The sequence below is a fragment of the Acyrthosiphon pisum genome, chromosome A1 (assembly GCF_005508785.2).
Source record: "Acyrthosiphon pisum isolate AL4f chromosome A1, pea_aphid_22Mar2018_4r6ur, whole genome shotgun sequence".
NCBI classification, from domain to species: Eukaryota; Metazoa; Arthropoda; class Insecta; order Hemiptera; family Aphididae; genus Acyrthosiphon; species Acyrthosiphon pisum.
This window is the reverse complement of record NC_042494.1, coordinates 137,608-157,094: the sequence shown is the minus strand read 5'-3', so window position 1 is coordinate 157,094 and position 19,487 is coordinate 137,608. Positions and strand designations below refer to the sequence as shown.

Sequence of the window (19,487 nt, the reverse complement as noted above, 5' to 3'; positions counted from 1 at the left end):
CAATTTGCTAAAAGATAAGGTACTATATGTTGAAATAAAAACACTCCTTCTGGAAGAAATTTTGTATACAGGATATAAAAAGAAAAAGAAAAAATATAATAAACACCATTGTAAAAACAATAGCTCCCTCACTCCGCTCAGAATCTAAAATTTTATTTTAATTTATGTTTACCAAAAAAATCAGAATGTATTATAATCTGATCTTAAAATATCAAAATCAGACTTAACCACTTCTGAACGCTCGCAGCTAAAATGTGGTAGTGGGTAACCTTAACCAGTGGGGGAATTGATTGAATATATTTGATATTCTGTGTTTATAAACAACATACCTACTACCTATAATTATAGTTTAGATTAGAATGTATATAATAAATATTATAATTTTCTTTTACTACCATACAGATAAAGTGATTTTGCATTATCATTACAAATAATAATATCGATGTAATAATGAATAGGTTCAGCGTTAGTTGTTACTTTTAATCAAGATTTACTGTTAGACTAGAAGGACTATAAGGAGACTAGAATAAAGAGACAAACTTCGCTTGTAAGACATCCAGAAACTAGTCACTCGCTGGTTAAATGATTGCGCTATGATCTCATCAGTTGCTACTTAAACCGTGTAAATTTAGAATTAATTATGGTTTTTACTTTTTAGGTTTTTTGTAAAATATAATAATATTCTTTTATTATGAACCATTATAAATTTGATGACTTGTAAAAACAACAAAATATGCATACATACCAGGTATTATAGTACACCTACTTCATGAACATATTATGTTTATTATTAGGTATTGTGTAAATATGTAATATTAAAATGAGCCGTTATCACTGTTTCAATACTATGTCTAGAGAGTACTACTATAAAAAAAATTAGTTATAAAACTATGTCGTAATTGAAGACAGTTATTGCAAACTATTCTGATTCTAGTCCCAATGAATAAATAACTTTTCCTTAAATACTTTAATGAATGATTCAGAGGTCATTGTGATAGAAAGGGGATAGGTCATAAGTCATAACTCATAGGTAGCTGGCAAAAGTATAAAAACAGCAAGAACAGCGGCGCCCACAATCAAATGCATTTTAAAAAGCAAACAATTTAATTCACAACAATAATAATTTATTATTTTGTAATGAAAGCTGAAGACTGTTATTTTTTCTTTTTTATTAAAATGTTTTTTAGCTTCGGCGACGGAGGCCATTAGCCTTATAAATTATATTATATTACTAGCTTTTGGTAACACTTTGATTAAAATAATATAGGGATGGGGGGCTTTATGACATAACTATTTGTTTGTGTTTCTCTTAAATTTATTTCTCCATTTTGATGCTCCTGAGGAATGACATGACATTTTTTGGGTGACAGATGGGTCCGATTATTTCATATAATATGTTCGTTGGTATATTGTAGTATGTTTTTCTCTTTCTTCTTCACTTGATCTGCATTCTGTCTTCAGATGTTTTACTGAGAAGGTAACTCCACATGAGGTGCATTCCGTTGGTGGTTGGTTTTTTATAAAAGTATAAATAATGTATAAATGCATAAAAAATTAAAGAACTTAAATATTATATGAATAAACGAAATGGTAATATGTCCGGAAGTCGCAGGTATGTGCACTAAAAAACAATTGAATGAATTATAACCGTAAGTTCTAATCAAAACGGAAACTGCAATAATGGTGATTTTTAATCCCATTAACTAATCCCTTAAACTCCATCAAATGACTGCAAAGTTTAAAAAAATGATTACTTGTTCAGATGTTTCATGGGGTTCAGTGAAAAAAAGTAAAATTATTTTTTAAAAAAAATCGGCCTGAGGATCTCGGGCAACCGTGGAAAAATACATTATAAAATGTAAAAACAAATTAAATTAACAATGTACATTTGTGTTATTGAAGTGGTATACATATATTGCGAATATGGATAAAATAAAAAAGGTGGGTAAGTGGATGTCGCTCTACTGTACAGTAGGTTACAAGTGGGTCACTGTATAATGGATAGTATTAAATTTGAATTCAATGATATAATATCACTGTATAAGAAAAACGATTCTGAGCGGAGACGGTATGTCAGTCTAGGTATAAGGTATCTTATATATTTATCTATGGTATTAAAAAAAAAATTGACCAATAATAGGTATCTATAATAAATTCCAAATTAATCATATCACAATATCGATTAGGTACTTTGTACTTATAACGCGTTATACATCAACAACAAATCGTGGTACTATCATAGATATATAATAGTATACTTTAGAAGTTTCAATAATATACAATCACAACAAAATAACTAAAATAGTTATTTCAGGTTTTTTAATATATGATTTCGTCCAAATTTGAGCTTAAAATTAGTATAAAAATAAATTGTGCTTATGTATTTTTTAGATTTTTTGGTAACAGAATTAATTACTTAGGTGGAATCTTGTTTTAAATTTTTAATCCTTAGATATAAAAATTGAACATTTTATAAATTTTTAACTACGAAATAGGTAATTATTAAATTTTAAATTTGATAAATTTTGTAAAAATTCGATCTTTAAATGCTTATAAAAAAAAATTGTGCCTATTTATTTTTAATAGTTTTCAACTGCTATTGTAACAATATATCAGAGCTCTTTATTACATTTTTACATTTTTTGGCCAATCAGATAAAACTTTTTTGATATTTATAGAAAAAAAAACTAAAAAAATTGAAAACTGACCATGTCCGTAAACAGCTCAAAAAGTGTCAAATTATTTTCAAAATTTCATCGTATATAAGAAAATACTAATATAAAACATTCAGTGGAAATTTTCCAAGTATCTATAAGTCATTCGTTTGTTAATTACAACAAAAATAAGAAAATCGTTACATGAGAAATCGAAATGAATATCAAATGTTGTAAAAATTGAATTTCAAACGATCATAAAAATTTAATTTGACTTTCTTATAGATATTTTTTGTTTTATAAAGGGTAGATAATCTTATAAGGAATCTTGTATTACATTTTAAAATCTTAGATTTAAAAAGAAAAATTTTTACGAATTCTTAACTCAAAATAATTTGCTAATTTTCGTGATTTTTCTATATTTTGTCAATTTTTGAACTTTAAATGCTTATAAAAAAAAACTGTGACTAAGGTTTTTTATATTTTTCATCTGCTTTTGAAACAATATACTAGGAGCCTTTTATTAAATTCTCAAGCTTTTTTAATCAACAAATAAAATTTTATTGATATTTTTAGAAAAAAAACTAAAAAAAAATGGAAACTGACAATGTCCGTAAAGAGCTCAAAATAAGTCAAAATATTATGGTGTATAGAAAATGGTAATATAAACATTCAGTCAAAATTTCACGTATCTACGGTCATTTTTTTTAAAGTTACACCAAAAACCAAATTCAATTTTGTGAAAAATCGATTTTGCGTAAAAATTCCCGTTTTTCCTTAATTTTTCTTTGGTTTTTCTTGGCGCTTTTGAAAATTACTGGGAATTTTGACCTCCCCAATGCAGTAACGATATTCACTTTCCAATCGAACAAGATACTGAAGTTGAAAATCGAAGCATTATTTCGACTACTTATTGTGTACACAGACACAAAAAAAAATTAAAAATAAAAAAAAAACACACATCATTGTAAAATATTATCATTGTAAATATATATATAATATATATTATATATGTAAAGTTTTTCTTCCTTATAGGTGTAACAAGAAGTTGAACTCGGAACTATTCTTATTATTTTATTTAAAAGTTTTTTTTTAAATTTGATATTACATATTATTTACATTTCAATGAGTTTCCTGAAAAATGTATAAAATGTTACCTTAGCCACACCACATATTCGCAATGCGCTTAACCGCATCGAGACGATACGTAGACAACAGATATTCACGCGGTCACACGAAATGGGGAAGATCGGCCACAAGTCGCTGATAAAAAGTGCGTCGTATAACATTATATTATTATATAATATTAAAATATTATCTCGCAGACGACCCATTTTTACGTTTGTTTTTTTACACATTATACGTATTATAATATGCAGCGTATGTAACATACTTACTATTGATACTATTATAACATTTGAACACGAAAACGTGGCGGCGTGTAACAGACTAAAAGAAACCGAGACGATAACTGATCGGTGAAATAATAAATAAGGTGGGGGGGGGGGGGGGTGGTGGTGGTACCAGTGTACGGTACCTATATATTATTATAAAAACGCTTGGCTGTGAGAAGAATACTCGGCCGCGAGAGAATACCGATTATATCTGTCTGAGGAATGCGTGGTGCCGTGGTGGATTTGAATAACACACGTATAAGTTATAATATATACCAAATAGTAGTAATAATAATAATAACAACGCAATAATATAAACGAACAAACTATATAAATACGTTTAATATAGGTAGGTACGCGTTAAAAAACGGACTTCGATCGAGTTTTCGGTAATATATAACGGTTTTGGGTAGTATATTAATATAATATATGTATATGGCTGAATCGAAATTAATATCGTCGACAATATATATTATAATATATCAAATACCTAGAAATCAGCTGTTTGAAGTTGTTCAGTAGTACCTATAGACCTCATCGTTGACGAAACTGTACAATATTATAATATATCGAGTACCTACCTGTTGCAGGTTGCAGTATAATAATATATATACCTATATACAAGTGTTATTATGCTCGTAATCGATAGAGCAAAACATAATAATATTATGTAGTAACAGTAATAATATTTAAGTATTTTATTGGGATAACCTCGATTTGGGTCCCAAATCTCAAACATTTTCCAAGGTATGTTATTGATTACATTGCGAGTTGGTTCCAGGTTTATTCCGGGTCAATTTTGCTACACTTATAAAACAAAGTATATTGTTCAGCATCTTTATAGAACTTTATATTTATTTTGGTTTTTCACATGACTAGGTATGCTCCGAAATTAAGCATACATGAATTGAACAATAAATTATTATAAATATAATATATGATTGAATATTACGACGAGTACCTGTTGTGCGACTGCAGAGGCAGACCCAATTCGAGAATTTATAAAATTAGTAAACAGACCCAACTCGTGCTTAATTTAGGCGATCAAATATCTCGGGACCCAACTCGAGTTTCCCTTTTATTGTTGTTGTTACCTATAAAACGATCGCCCGATGAAGGTACTTCAATACTTACATGAAATAAAATCGTATAGCACTATAGCAGCCGCCGAATTCAATAATAATATAGTTATAAAATCTAAAAGAATCACATGGGTTATTTATTCTGAATTATATATATAAGTATAATACGTTCGATGGAATATACTCAAGTTTGACCATCGGGTGGGAATAGTGGTTTAAATTTTTTTCAATTCGAATTTTGATGTTATATATTAAGCACAATCTCCTCGACACGACGATGCTCCACAATATAACCAACTTCTTGAATTATTTTTAAAACTGTAATTTACATTTCTTTTTTTATCCGGAGCCAATCTGACGATTTTATTAAAATTATTTTGCACATACAATAATAAATACATAAAAACAAACCAAAGCTCAACTCTCAAGAACTCCCAAAAACTCTCCGTCCATATATCCTCTAAAAAACGACATTAATTTGGTTACGCGTTATATATGCGTATGATTGGAGATTAGTGCATCATGTTTTCGTAAATAAAAATCAGTACTACATCAAACACAAAAGAAAATTTGCATAAAAACTTATGGGACAACTTATGCTCATATCTGTATACAGACTAAGTTGAGCTTCCTGATTTTTCAATCGAACTAAAATCGACATGCGGGAAAATATACTACTATTAAATCGTGCACTGCACTTTTGCATCTAATCGCACATGGTTTTAAGGGTATTTAGGGTATTATAACATTATATTTCATTCGCAAAACATTTAGTTAAATCTTTTTTTATTGATTATATCGTCATCAGACAACAGACACAAGACAGATTTTATTCGTGGCAGTCAATGTCACAATAGCCGAACCAGAATGAATAAAAGTGCAATTTTATTACGTTTTCCGTTCAGAACCAAAGTAGTAACTATTTTATTAATGACTAAAAAGAAAAAAATAAGATTAGAAATGTATTAATTCAAGGATAAACATAATAAACATATTACATTAGGTATATTATTATATGAATAATATATATATATAAATATATATGTGGATACACCATGACTCACTCGAAAAATACATGTTAATATGTTATTACATTATAATATTATATATGAATAAAATTGTGTTTTCCTTATTTTGCTCTCTCAATGTACCTACGATTTTTTCTTCATAATACATTGATAATTCATTATAATATTTACATTTTATTTTATTCTTCAATAAGTAATATAATAATATATTTTGTCATTAAAATTATATCCACAACATAAATTATATAGGTACCTACAACTGAGTGTTGTAGTCATATTATTAACTTATACGATTTATCGGCTTTCGTACTTTTTGACCTTAATTGAACTGAGCCGTTTGTGTATTGCAATGGTGTATTGCGGCTGTATAATTGAAATTCTGCAATATTGTAATACATATTTTTTGTATAATAATACATTTTTGAGGCGCAACGTATCGTATATATAGCCATCATAGTACATCAAAATAATAATGGATATTGCACATTTTTTAATTATCTATTATTAAAATATTTTACCTAACATTGTACTTGCAACCTTCGCGTCTATCACGACGAGAAAAAAATAAATACAAAACTAATTTTAATATGAAAACATAATGCACATAAAACAATTTATTTCTTAGAAAACGTGCAACGTTGAGAAAACAGCATTTAAACAGTTTTTTCTGATGTAAAACGTTACGGAAATGCAACCAAATATACCAATATTTTGCAGTCAATCATACCGATTAACTAAATTATGCGATTATACTTTTGAAAACTGATTTGAATTCATTAATATCACCTATATCTATACATGTGATCGACAAGGAAACATTTTAAGATTTTTAATTTCAATTAATCGACGTTTAAAATGTCATCAATTTTAAATATTCAAACCAATTTTATTAGAGTTAGGGAATGCAATTTTAAAAAAGAAGGTCCGAGTGATCTGAAGTAAAGACGACGAGTAGACATAATAACAAATTAAAATTAGTTTTATGAAGTAATCACATTACATCAGTATGATTGACAAAAGATTGGTAGGTACATTTTGGTTGAAATTTAATTGATCGTTTGCAATCCCCTTAATAGAATAATATTCAGTAGATGATATTTTGTAAATACAATATAATATGATATAATTATTATTATGATTATTATAATACGACTAGATCGGTTCGTTTTTGTGTCCTCCCGTTTGTTTATCCTCGTCGTTCCAAATAAGTGCGAGTATGTAGAAAGTCAAAAATTAATATTTATTAAAGAAAAACAAATTGACCGCGAATTTAAAAGCGCATGCCAAAATAAATCGCGGTTTTCGGTGTGGTTTCACAAGTGTGGTTATAAATATCAAATAATCTAGCGAATTCCGTAGGTATATATAATATTATTATTATTGAAGTCTCCGCGAGTGGCGCCGACATCATGATGCATAGACGTTTGGCCTATTGCCCGGATACACGACGAGCACCCCATACCGTTTAACATATTATTATTATTACTATTATTTTATGTATAATATAGAATAACACATTTGGCCGTTTTAAGCTGTATAATAATATATTATATTACCGCGTTTCGACAGTGAATTTTTCAGGAAACATAAGAAATCGCGAATCCCGCGCCCGTGTTATATATTATTATAAATTATGTACTATATCGTTATACCTAATGTAACCGTGATACAGATTTCGCAAACGGTCGTAAATCATATTTATGATATTATTATTATTATCATAAAAAATCTACACGCGCGCACGTGTACCACCGACACACCGTCGCCACCGCGGCACACGCACAAAACGGAATCTGCTGTTCTAATAGTTTTATTTCATTTACTGGGTATATATTAATATAATATAATAATATGTTTTTGCGCATATTATTATTATTATATTAATACTTCCGTCTAAGTCAGTTGCTTACTAATTTTTTTCCACGCACACGTATTATATTATACATGCGTTGCCCCGCAAGCCAATATAATATAAAAACCGCGACGCATATCGCATTAATGGGTTATTATGCATATTATTATAATAATATTATAATATTATGGCATAACGCAATTGTGCAATTTATTACACGTGTTCATCAAATCTGCCACTGTCGCGCGTGGCAGCTCACCACATAAATATACAATACAGGGTTATTCAAAATTAATCGTCCTAAACATTACATCTGCAGGCTTCCTGTTGGTCACGTCTTGAGCTTACAACTATGCGATTCCTTCTTTTGGGGACATAATAATATTATGTTAAGGATATTGCGTATAATCCACGCCATGGCCCATGAGTATAATATCATTGACTTGCACAGCGATGAGGGGCTATAGAATTACCGTATACCTATAGTCAATTATTTCAACATACATATTATAGATGAGTATAAATTAAATGAATTTGAGTTCCGACTTGAAGTTGTATTCGTGTGGCCGAGGGAAGCCACACAGCATATTATATTATATGTTATGGATACGATTAAATACATTTAAAACTCAGTAAAACCTTTTTATAACGAAATTGCTCGGTAGAAACTGATTTTTTTTTATTAAGGTCATTACTTTACAGCGGAGAGACTAAAATATATGGACGGTCATGATTTCCGTTGTAAGGAAACTTCCGTCTTTAGAGGGTCCGTTATAAGGAGGGATTTACTGTATTATTAACGCATCATACCATAGTATTATAGGTATTATATTACTCTAAACTTAAAAACAAAAATAAATCAGCATTTGAAATAGGATGAATCATTTTGAATAACCGCCTGTATCATACTGGCATTTCGATTATTATTGTTTTTTTTTTTTTTTATCAAAATGGGTATTGCTATTTTGCGATGAAGTTTTAATATTTTTTATTTTTTTTTCGTCGATATCGTTTCGTCTCGACATGCGTTATAATAGTAATAATAATAACAACGTAAACGCCACAGCAGCAACAGTCGTCGTCTTCGCGGCGGCGGCGGCGCAGTAGGTATATATTATACCGTTATCGCGGTACCTATACCTACCTACCTATATAATATGGGTGAACGTACTGTCGCGTATGTCTCGAGCGATTATCATGTGTATGCGCGGAGAAAAAGAGTGTTGGGTGTCGTGTGTTTCGTCTCGCCTCTGCCGGAATCAGATCGCGCGCGCAAAAAAAATTAAATAAAAAAAAAATCACGCCACGAACGCTCGTTTGTCGTATAATAATAATAATAATAATATACACAGACGATTTGTTCAAAACGCCTTTCCGAGACACGAATTTATGAGATTTTTCCGTTTCATTATTATTATTATTATTCATTTTAGGAACGGTATGCTGCAGCGGCGGCAGCGGCGACGTAGGTAACGCGGGCGCCCACGCGTTCTCGTATACACCTATATGTGTGTATAATAATATTATGTGTGTGCGTTCACCGGGCATGAATGGAAACGACCCCGATGCTCCGTGGGAAGTCATGAATGGAACACGCAGAGAGAAAGACTCCTTAAAAAATATGTGATATTTTTTATTTATTTATTTTTTAATCCTTTTCTAACCCTATCTCGCGACGCGTCGCGTCGCGTTTAATTCGAATTTTATTGCCGTTGGAAAAACTCGTCCGGTCGACGCGTCGCGCGGTCGTCGTATAATAACGACCTCATTATATACGTTTGCAGTATATGTATATCGTTATATTATTATTATTATTATTACGTATTAAAATACCCGTATTATACATGATAAAAATATATAAATATACGTATACGTTTACCCGCGGTGTTTTACGACGGCCGAGGAGGAAACCGACATTTCTGTGCGCGCGCGTTTTTCGTCTGTGCCAAACTACCGATCTCAGACGGTGATTTGGACAGACTGTGACTACGCATAATCATAATAATATTATAAATTATAATACATACAGGTCCTATACAGTCTATAATCTATACATTACAATATGTGAACGGTAATGGTTTTTTTTTACATTTTTTAAACGGCAGTTTACGGGTTTCGAATGTTTACATTTGAATCACTTTCACACCAGTAAATTGAGCCACATGTAAATACACATATTATACGCATTACGTACTATAACAATACGAGATACAGCTTTTATTGACCTTTAATATATACTAAATACTATATTACTATGTATATATTTAAACATTTTGGAATAAGATCAAATAATTTAATTAGAATAATAAAACGCAGTACCTGGTGTACTGCAGCAGTTGGGTAACGGATTATATAACAAGAAACCACTGATCAAAATGTTATAATTAATAGGTTCATTTATAGGTATTATTTACGTTGTAGCATTATTACGTATAAAACGTGAAATGTTTTAGTTACTTTTTATTCGAATCTGCGATGGGTTTAATCAATCAATTGTTGTACCATTGAAAACGAATACGGATTACCATCCGGATAAATTGTTTTCCCGATTTTAATGTAACCTTATGAATACGTAAGCATTTTGAAATAAATGTCGTTCTAAATATTATACGACCGACCAATTTTTTTTTATTATTATATAAATAATATAATATAAATATATTTTACTCTCTGTTTTACTTACTACGTACAATACCTATACCTACATATGTAATAAATAGTGTATTTATGTTTATGTTTGAAAATGTGTTATAAAAATATGAAGTAAAATAAAAAAGTTATGTTTATTATTTTACCTACACAAATAAAACATATTGCTGACTATACCATAAAATAATAATATAAGAGTATTGTTCCAGTGAATTATATAATATTATGCAAAACGTAATCGTAATTTTTTTAAAAATTACAGCAATAAATGAACAATTGAAATTGTCTTGCTATGTATTTACACAATGAAGATTAAAAAAAATAAATATGAATTTGAGGAACGATAATAATCATAATACGTAAGTAGGTATGTATAATATTAGGTGTTAGTTTTTTACTTAACTTTTTATTCGAAGAAAATATAACAGTCAATGTTATTTTTGAATACAAAAAGTGAATTTTAAAATAAGTTTTCCTGCGTAATATTATTTTATCATTAGGACCTCCGGCACACCGGATATTATTGTTAATAAACTGTTAGAAATCTGACGGTTTGTCAATTAGGATTCACACGTCAATATCAATCAGGCTGCCGGATGGGGTGCACACATATGGTTATTAAGTGGTGCCAGAAACAATTGGCCAATCTCTATTATTAACCCGCCTGCTGGCCGAGTGACGAGTTTTGAAAAAATAAAATAAAATAATAAACCAAAAATTGGAACACTGTCAGGGTATATTTCTAGAAATTCGTTGTTTAAAATGAAAATTCGTGTTTCGATATATTTATAATATGTATGTATGTATGTAGTGTTATACAATAATATATAAGTAATTGAATGCAAATCGATCATTCCTCGAGGCCAATGAAGTATTATTATTATTATTATTATTATTATTATTATTATTATTATTATTATCATTATCATCATCATCATCATCATCATAATCATCATCCGATTTGCTCCACGATGGGCGTCGGGACGAGGCACAATATAATAATAATTTTTAAATTACGTCTGCCGTGGGTGATTTATGAGTTACGGCGCGCTCATTTGAAATTGGCTTGTATGCTCGTTTGTAAAACGGTATGGGTAAATTAGAAAATATTGTATACAGGGTGATTCTCTATAACGACATGTTTATCGTTTCGTTGTGTTTTATTATATTACATAATTGTAATTAGACATGTTTCGAGATTTATAACAATTCTTTCCTATGTACATTTTATAATCCTATCTGTCATATTTTCATTGACAGTACAATAAACAATATATTATTCTAATAAACATATAACTATATAGAGATGTAATACATTTTAAAATAACTGAACTTATTTTATGTCTAAAACTATAGGTACCTACTTGGAAATTCTTGATAATATTTATAACTCAAACTTTATTTTAACTACAATATAATATACTCGTATAATACTATAATACATAATATTATGTCCTATAGGCTATAGTATACAATTGAATAAGTTGTATAAAATATTCTCGAAGAAAAATGCTTTATAAGTTATACCAATAACACATTTAAAACTGGCCATATATTTATATATTATGTAACATATTAAGAAGATGACTTCATAAAACCACTAATTATATTTTCAATCATTAAATACCTATTATAAATATGATACAATAGATGATTGAAGATGAAATAGAATAAAAATGAATTTGTCAGCTGGTTTAAAAGTAATAACTTAAACGTTAAGAAAAATATACTCATAGGTACAATATAATATTTGAAACAATAAAATTACGACTATAGTTAAATTTCTGTCCAAGTTCCAATTTACCAATGTTCTGAGTTATATAATAGCTGGTCATTCATTAAATAATCAGATAATGTGTTATTCATATAATTATAATTTACTAAATTCCTCTATAGTTTTCATTATTGTTAATACAATTTAAATTTTAGAATACAGCCTTTAATTTGGTATTGTATGCAGGTACATTATTCTTAGGTGAAAAGCTACAAGTCTGATAAATTATATAGAAATAAAAAATGAATTTAAAATGATAATAATAATTTACTGTCATTACACTAATCTATTTAAAAGGGATATTTATGTTTTTGGAATTATTTTTTATGTGTGGATTTATCATACCCTTGAATATTATAAACGATCCCCTGCTTCATCTACGTCGATGTACCTCGTATAATACACATATAATAATATATCATATAGGCGCCTATTATTATTATTGTGACTATTCATGCTCCTGTTATTCCCACGCTAATCACACGGTCCAAGTGAACCTGCTGCACATACATCCCTTGGGTGACGCAAATACTACATTATTACAATAATGGTAATAATAATAATAATAATATTAATAATAAAAAAAAACTATTATAAAATAGAAGGATAACTTAGGTTGACAGTTTACCTGGTCACCCCTTCTTATAAATTATATAAAATATTACATACGCAGCGGTTAACGTGCAGCACAAAGGGCATCACTGCCCAAATTCGTCCAAGTTGGATTTTTTTTTTGTGTAAAAGACATATATTATTATTATTATACAGCTGAGGCGAAATAAAAAAAATTACACTGCACAAGACGCACGCACGTACCTATACATATATTACACACACACACACATATATATAATATTATAACAATAAAAGGAGCATTAAACGTGACCGTACCGCCAAGGCGTCGGATTACTCGAAATTACCTGGTTGCCGACCGACAAATTGGTCCCCATTAAACTCGGTCACGTAATAGCGCATACTTGGAATTTTATACCTATGTATAACGTCTGCAGACTATTATCGTTGGATTGTGTACTTCAGGTATACATAACGGTGGAAGCGATATTATAATATATATTATTTTATCGTGACGAACGATACAAGGCAAGGCGACGGGCGTCATCCGAACTTGCTGGCTGGTTGGAGGGGAGACGAAACTTTCGAACGATCCGAGTTCCATAATATTATGTTACATTATTAAAATAAAATATATTACTATTGTGACGTTGCACATTTACAATAATATTATAAGTACGGCATTTAGTATATAAGTACGCGCCTCGCTATATTTGTGTCGAAATATCAAATTTTTTTTCTTCGCCCGTCGCCGTTGTTGTTATCGACTGCAATAATGCTCTGCTGCAGTGTCCCGGCGGCTATTATAATAATCTGTAATAACACTGCTTTGTAAACAATTTGCAATATATGTGCACGCATGTGTTTGAATCGACGACGCGTCGAAAACCATATATGTACGGAATGCGTGTACTCTGCACCGATACGTGCCATTGTTGTAGTTTGTTTGTCGTTAAAATTGTCTTCGAGTCGAGGCAACATTATCAATATATATATACATATATATATTTATTATGTGTGTACTGTATTGAGCACTTCGCGTATAGGCATATTAAATAGGTAGATATATATATATATATATGGGTGAAATGTGATTTTCAACGAATCCCCCCGACGTCCAAGTTAACTGACCTGATAATACGTCTTTTATGATATTTTATGAACGGCATACTTAACTAAGCGTTATCAATGGGACCGGGTGGTGGCGGCAATCTCACAAAACAAAACGGTTAAATCTAACTATAGCCTATAGGAATTTATTTTAAACTATCTACTTTTTATAATTAGTATCATTTGACTTGTTTTTATACTGCTCATTGAAATTCATACATCATATGCTCATATATATATATATATATATATATATATATACATACTATATACTATTAACTATGTATCAGATATATATATTTTAAATATTTTAGATAAATAAGATAAGGCATTTTTTGCTTTATAATACACTAGCACGTGGGTCCTAAATATTGGATATAGAAACTATAGTATACTCGTAACTACATAATAATATACCAGTCAAATGTATGACGTAGGTGCTTACATAATATTTACCCATATAGCAAAGATATATCCTGAATATATTTATCACATATTTGTTTTTAGATATCTTTATCTATTGAATATTTGAGGCTTCATTATACAAAATTTTTTAACATCTCAATGATATTTGATAGATGTCTTATGAACCAAAAAATTATATCTCCTAAACATATTTAATAAAATATTTGTCAAATATATGATTCCTGATATACAATAGATATTTACGAAAATATCTCAGAAATATGGTTGAAATATTGAGAAATATGATTAAGATTTGAAATAGATGTACAAATTGGTATATCCAGTGCATATATGTTTTATAATTTCCAATAAATATCTTCCAATATCTATGGGATTTGTTATATACCTATATATTTCCACAACCATTTATTTAGACATCTTAAAAATATCCAGTGAATATTATTATTGCTTTAATATATTAAATATATTGTATAATATTATGTTATACTTTTATAAATATATATATACTTTAAATAAGTATAGCACATAATATTTTATGTACTTGTACACATAAAATATTTAAAAAAATCTGATATGGATAAGTCATCAGTTTTGTATCCTATTGGTATGACAAGGACTTGAATTACCAAAAGTTAAAAACACAAATTTACTCAAATACAATATATTACCTTATTATATTGTTACAACTACATAATAAAAATAAAATAATAAAAATAAAAATAATACTATGTATACATCATATTAAATTTGTAACACATTATTTTTATTTAAACGGCTCTTTGCGCTTGTCAACCATTTGCCAATTGTTGTTATAATTTCGTCATCTGATGCATTTTTGAACTTTGATCTCTTTATTGCATCTAAAAAGTATTATATAAGTATAGTAGATACCACATTTAAATATTTAAGGTGTTTATAAAAAGTTTAGTTAAGAATATAATATTATATTTTGAATACTTTTATTTTTATGTTTGTATAAGAACTAAGAACTAATCTAACCTGATATTCTAATATATAATATAGTCATATAGTGTATAATATACGCAGATAACAGATAGTGTTACAAAAATAAGACCTGATAAATTAAAATATAATACTATTATTGTTATCTGCAATATATATTTTTTTATATTGAAGGTGTAATATTTAACAAATTCCCATTACAAATGTTAGTATACTTGTTACAGTATATTAGTACAATTTGTCATGTTACACCCTGTATATATAAGCTACACATATGATAAAAAAATGTATTTTTTATTTTTGAATACTAAAAATTAAAATTTTTTAGAAAAATAAATCTAATATTGATGGTAAAAACTTCAATGTCTAAGTCATTGCAAATAAATGTTAAATTATTTAATATTCATAGTAATATTTTGAAACTTTTTTGTTTAAGCACAATATTTAATGTTCACATTTTTTTTTTTTTTTTGTATCAATTATTATCGGCAAATTAAAGTATTTCAAAGTTACAAAGTTACATATGTTACTGTTTAAAAATCCTTATATTAAATAATTTAAAAAAAAATCTTTCTCCAAATCATTTAATATTAACTTGAATACTTTTTTAAAGTGTCTTTTACAACACTGGTAATAACCAAGGCCGTATCTAGAAATTTTTTTCGAGGGGAGTCCAAAATATGTATATTGTAATTTTATATTGAATTTTTGTTTTTAAATTTATTAAAAATAACGCATTGAAGAACTTTCGGAGGGGTCCAGACCCCTTGCCCCCCCCCTCAGATACGGTCTTGGTAATAACCACAGTATATATTATAATTAGTATCCCATTAATCTCATAATTTTAAAATAATAATTCCTATAAAGTATTATTACCAAATATTGCTCTGTTGATGGCTAATAATGAAAAGTTCTCTTTATTTCTTAAACCATAATATGTGTATTGTATTAATATACCATCGTCAAATACCCTCTTCATAATTTTGTATATCATATTTTGAAGTGATTTGCCACCAATTCTAGATAGTTCACATACCTGCAACAAAATGTAATAATATCTAAGTAAACATTAATTTTTTATTGTAAAGAGTAATGCATACAACTTGTTTTCTGAAGTTTTGGTCAGATTTTATCTTTTGTTCCATACTTAACAAATTATCTATGTCAGATAAAGGCCAATTGGATATAAAATAATCAACTTCATGATCCATTTGCATAACACCTGGACATTGAGACGTATTACCCACCATATTATTTGTTTGAATAAAAGTAAGTATTTCTTGTTGAGTATCAGAGATTTTAGCCATTTCAATTTTTAAAGAAGCTAAATAATTAAGAGCTAATTTTTGAAAACCTAAAAACATAAAAAAAAATAGATGAACATTAAAAATAAAAAATTTACTTTCAATTAATAAAATTTAAATATAGGTACAACAGGAAATTTATTTTAATAATATCATTACCAGCATTTGCAGAAACTGGACTAACAACAGCAGACGTATTTGATTGTGGATGCATATTTTTTGTACTTGGTGTATTCAAATAAGCTAGAATATTAGTTTATAAAATATAATTTTTAACTTATTTCAGTGCATATTTATAATTTAACTACAACATTGTAGCATTTAATAAAAATATTTTATATTCAGCATATCAATATATTTATGAAGACAATAATATTTAACAATAAGATTGAGGTTATACATACCACTAGTATTGGGTTCTAATTCTTTTTGATTTGAATACGACAACTTTATTTTTTTTGTTTTATCCTTATTTGTTATTTCATTATTTGTAGCTGAAATTATGTCATTTTTATTTTAATTTAATCCACTGTTTATACATTATTTATTAAATTTACCTTCTTGTACATCAGTGAAATTATATTCTTCATTTTCTAAACCAATCAACTGATCATCAAATTCTAGAATAGGTACATAATATAAGGTTACAATTTCTAATAATTTAACATAATAAATATGAATAACATTATAAATATATTATTAATACTGCACTACTAGAAAATAGGAAAACTATTAAATATTAATTTATACTGCAATACTATACTACATACCAAAATGTAGGTCACTATCAACAATAAGTTCATTTTCATCATCATTAATATTTTTCTGATCTGCAGGCAAATAATCTTTATCTAAATAATCGTCGTCACAATCATCAAGTACAGATGCTGTAAAATGGTATACATTTATAATACAATTAAATATAGTGTAATACATAATTTTCAAATTAATTAATTAAATTATATTGCTATTTAGACACAAAAAAAAATTTGACTTACAGACTTCTGATGAATGGGATTCAGTAATCTCATTAATTTCATTTAAAACATCATTGTTTTTTTTTAATGACTCATCAGTGTTTTTTGACTTTGAAACTGTTAAAAAATTCATTGATTTATTATTAAATTTATAATATAAGATGTAAAAAAAAAAAAAAAAGAATAAATTAATAGTATTTAATACACAAGCATTCAAATTTCAATCATTAATAGCCATAGTTTATAATTCATATTATATAAAATAATTTTAAATTTATCATACAAATGTAATACTAATAATGTCCAACATGAATAAAAATGAAAGAAACTGTAACAATACTACATAGATACATGATTAGCAATTACAGAAGTAGGTATAATGAATTGTTAAGCAGTCATAATAAGAAATGTATATATTATAAATGCTTGCAGGGTATTTATATACTATATTATTAGTTACTGTATTATTACCTGAAACTGGAAACGTAGTATTATTGTTTTTTTGATTTTTTTCAGGAGCAAATCTTACCGATGAATACTTTTTTTTATCTTTTTTTTTACGGTTATCTAAGTCAGAAACATCTGATGTATACTGTGCTTTATCAGCTTTAAGCTGAGCATCAACCAAAGATTCTAAATAATTAAAAGTATTATAATATAATATAAATTAAAACAATGTTTTAAATTAACATACCAATATTTTTAGATATAACTCTACATTTATAATATGTGAATTCTAATTTATTGGGTGCTGTTCTGTTGGCTCTCATTTTTTTAGCTAAATTATCATTGTTTGGCCAAGCACATAAACGGCTATCTTTACTTAGCCAATATGATGGCACTGCTTCGACAGAGTTGTCAAAAGAAAAATGGACAACAGCCCACATTACAGCCAACTGTAAATGTAGAAAATTTACTTAGTTGGGTATTTACATTATAAAAATAAAAATAATTTAATCTTTTAGGCCTAATATGTAATAATAATCAATATAATAATATTGTATTATTTACAACTGAGACAAAATAATTAAAAAATGAATTAAAAATATATTTACAGATCATTACAAAATATAAAATTAATATAATAAATTCTTAATAAATAACTAATTAGTTATTGAAATGAATTATGGGGAAAGCAACAACAAAATCTAAGTCCTCTGCAGTTAAGACCATATATTTTGTCTTAACATCTTCAATGTTATATGAACAAATAGTTTTGGAAAAGTTATTTATTTTATATATACCAATCTGATCACTTTTTATAGGTTTTTCGAAAAATCTTTCAATTTTCTCAAACTGTCTACCTAATAAAATATTTCTTTTTTTAATGTGACTATAACAAATATTAACAACTTTAATAATAGTTAATTTTGAATTGATATTTAAACCAACATATGAATCAGCATTGGAGTGTACTTTAATTTTAATTTTATCCAAAGTTAAAATTTTAAACTGGGGTGAAGAAGTCCCATTTATCAATGGCCCTTCATTATGCGCCATATCATATTTTTGCAATATTGTAGTTTCATCAAATTGTGAAATTGTTGCATGATTTAATATGTTACACCGCTCTTCATATCTTTTAACTACCTGCTGAAGCGGTTTATCGCTTTTGCGTACCATTTTTTTTAGTTGGTACATATAGTTCTCAAATTTGAAACAACTTATAGTATCTAGAGGACCAAATTTGTTGAAGTCATC

At 28.0% G+C, this 19,487-nt stretch overlaps 2 protein-coding genes across 2 annotated transcripts in view; one reads left to right on the top strand and one right to left on the bottom strand.

Annotated features, from left to right (window-relative positions):
* The window catches only part of LOC100166334 (noggin-like), a 108,634-nt gene that overhangs the window by 70,111 nt on the left and 19,036 nt on the right, over nucleotides 1-19,487 (top strand). The window lies entirely within an intron of this gene.
* On the bottom strand, nucleotides 15,217-18,803 carry LOC100570301. The gene is made up of 10 exons (XM_016804242.2): nucleotides 18,481-18,803; nucleotides 18,258-18,419; nucleotides 17,808-17,903; nucleotides 17,580-17,696; nucleotides 17,367-17,429; nucleotides 17,214-17,303; nucleotides 16,969-17,052; nucleotides 16,606-16,859; nucleotides 16,382-16,541; nucleotides 15,217-15,402 (listed from the first exon to the last, which is right to left on the bottom strand). Exons 1-10 carry the CDS (start codon nucleotides 18,671-18,673, stop codon nucleotides 15,284-15,286), a joined length of 1,338 nt encoding a protein of 445 aa, XP_016659731.1. The 5' UTR covers nucleotides 18,674-18,803; the 3' UTR covers nucleotides 15,217-15,283.

What these genes read in the sequence shown, in the direction of transcription:
- LOC100570301 (XM_016804242.2), bottom strand. Translation starts at nt 18,673, where the DNA reads ATGTGGGCTGTTGTCCATTTTTCTTTTGACAACTCTGTCGAAGCAGTG. An exon ending in AGTTATATCTAAAAATATTG is followed by an intron (nt 18,420 to 18,480) that starts GTATGTTAATTT and finishes TTAATTATTTAG; the next exon opens with AATCTTTGGTTGATGCTCAG. An exon ending in TGATAGTGACCTACATTTTG is followed by an intron (nt 17,430 to 17,579) that starts GTATGTAGTATA and finishes TACCTATTCTAG; the next exon opens with AATTTGATGATCAGTTGATT.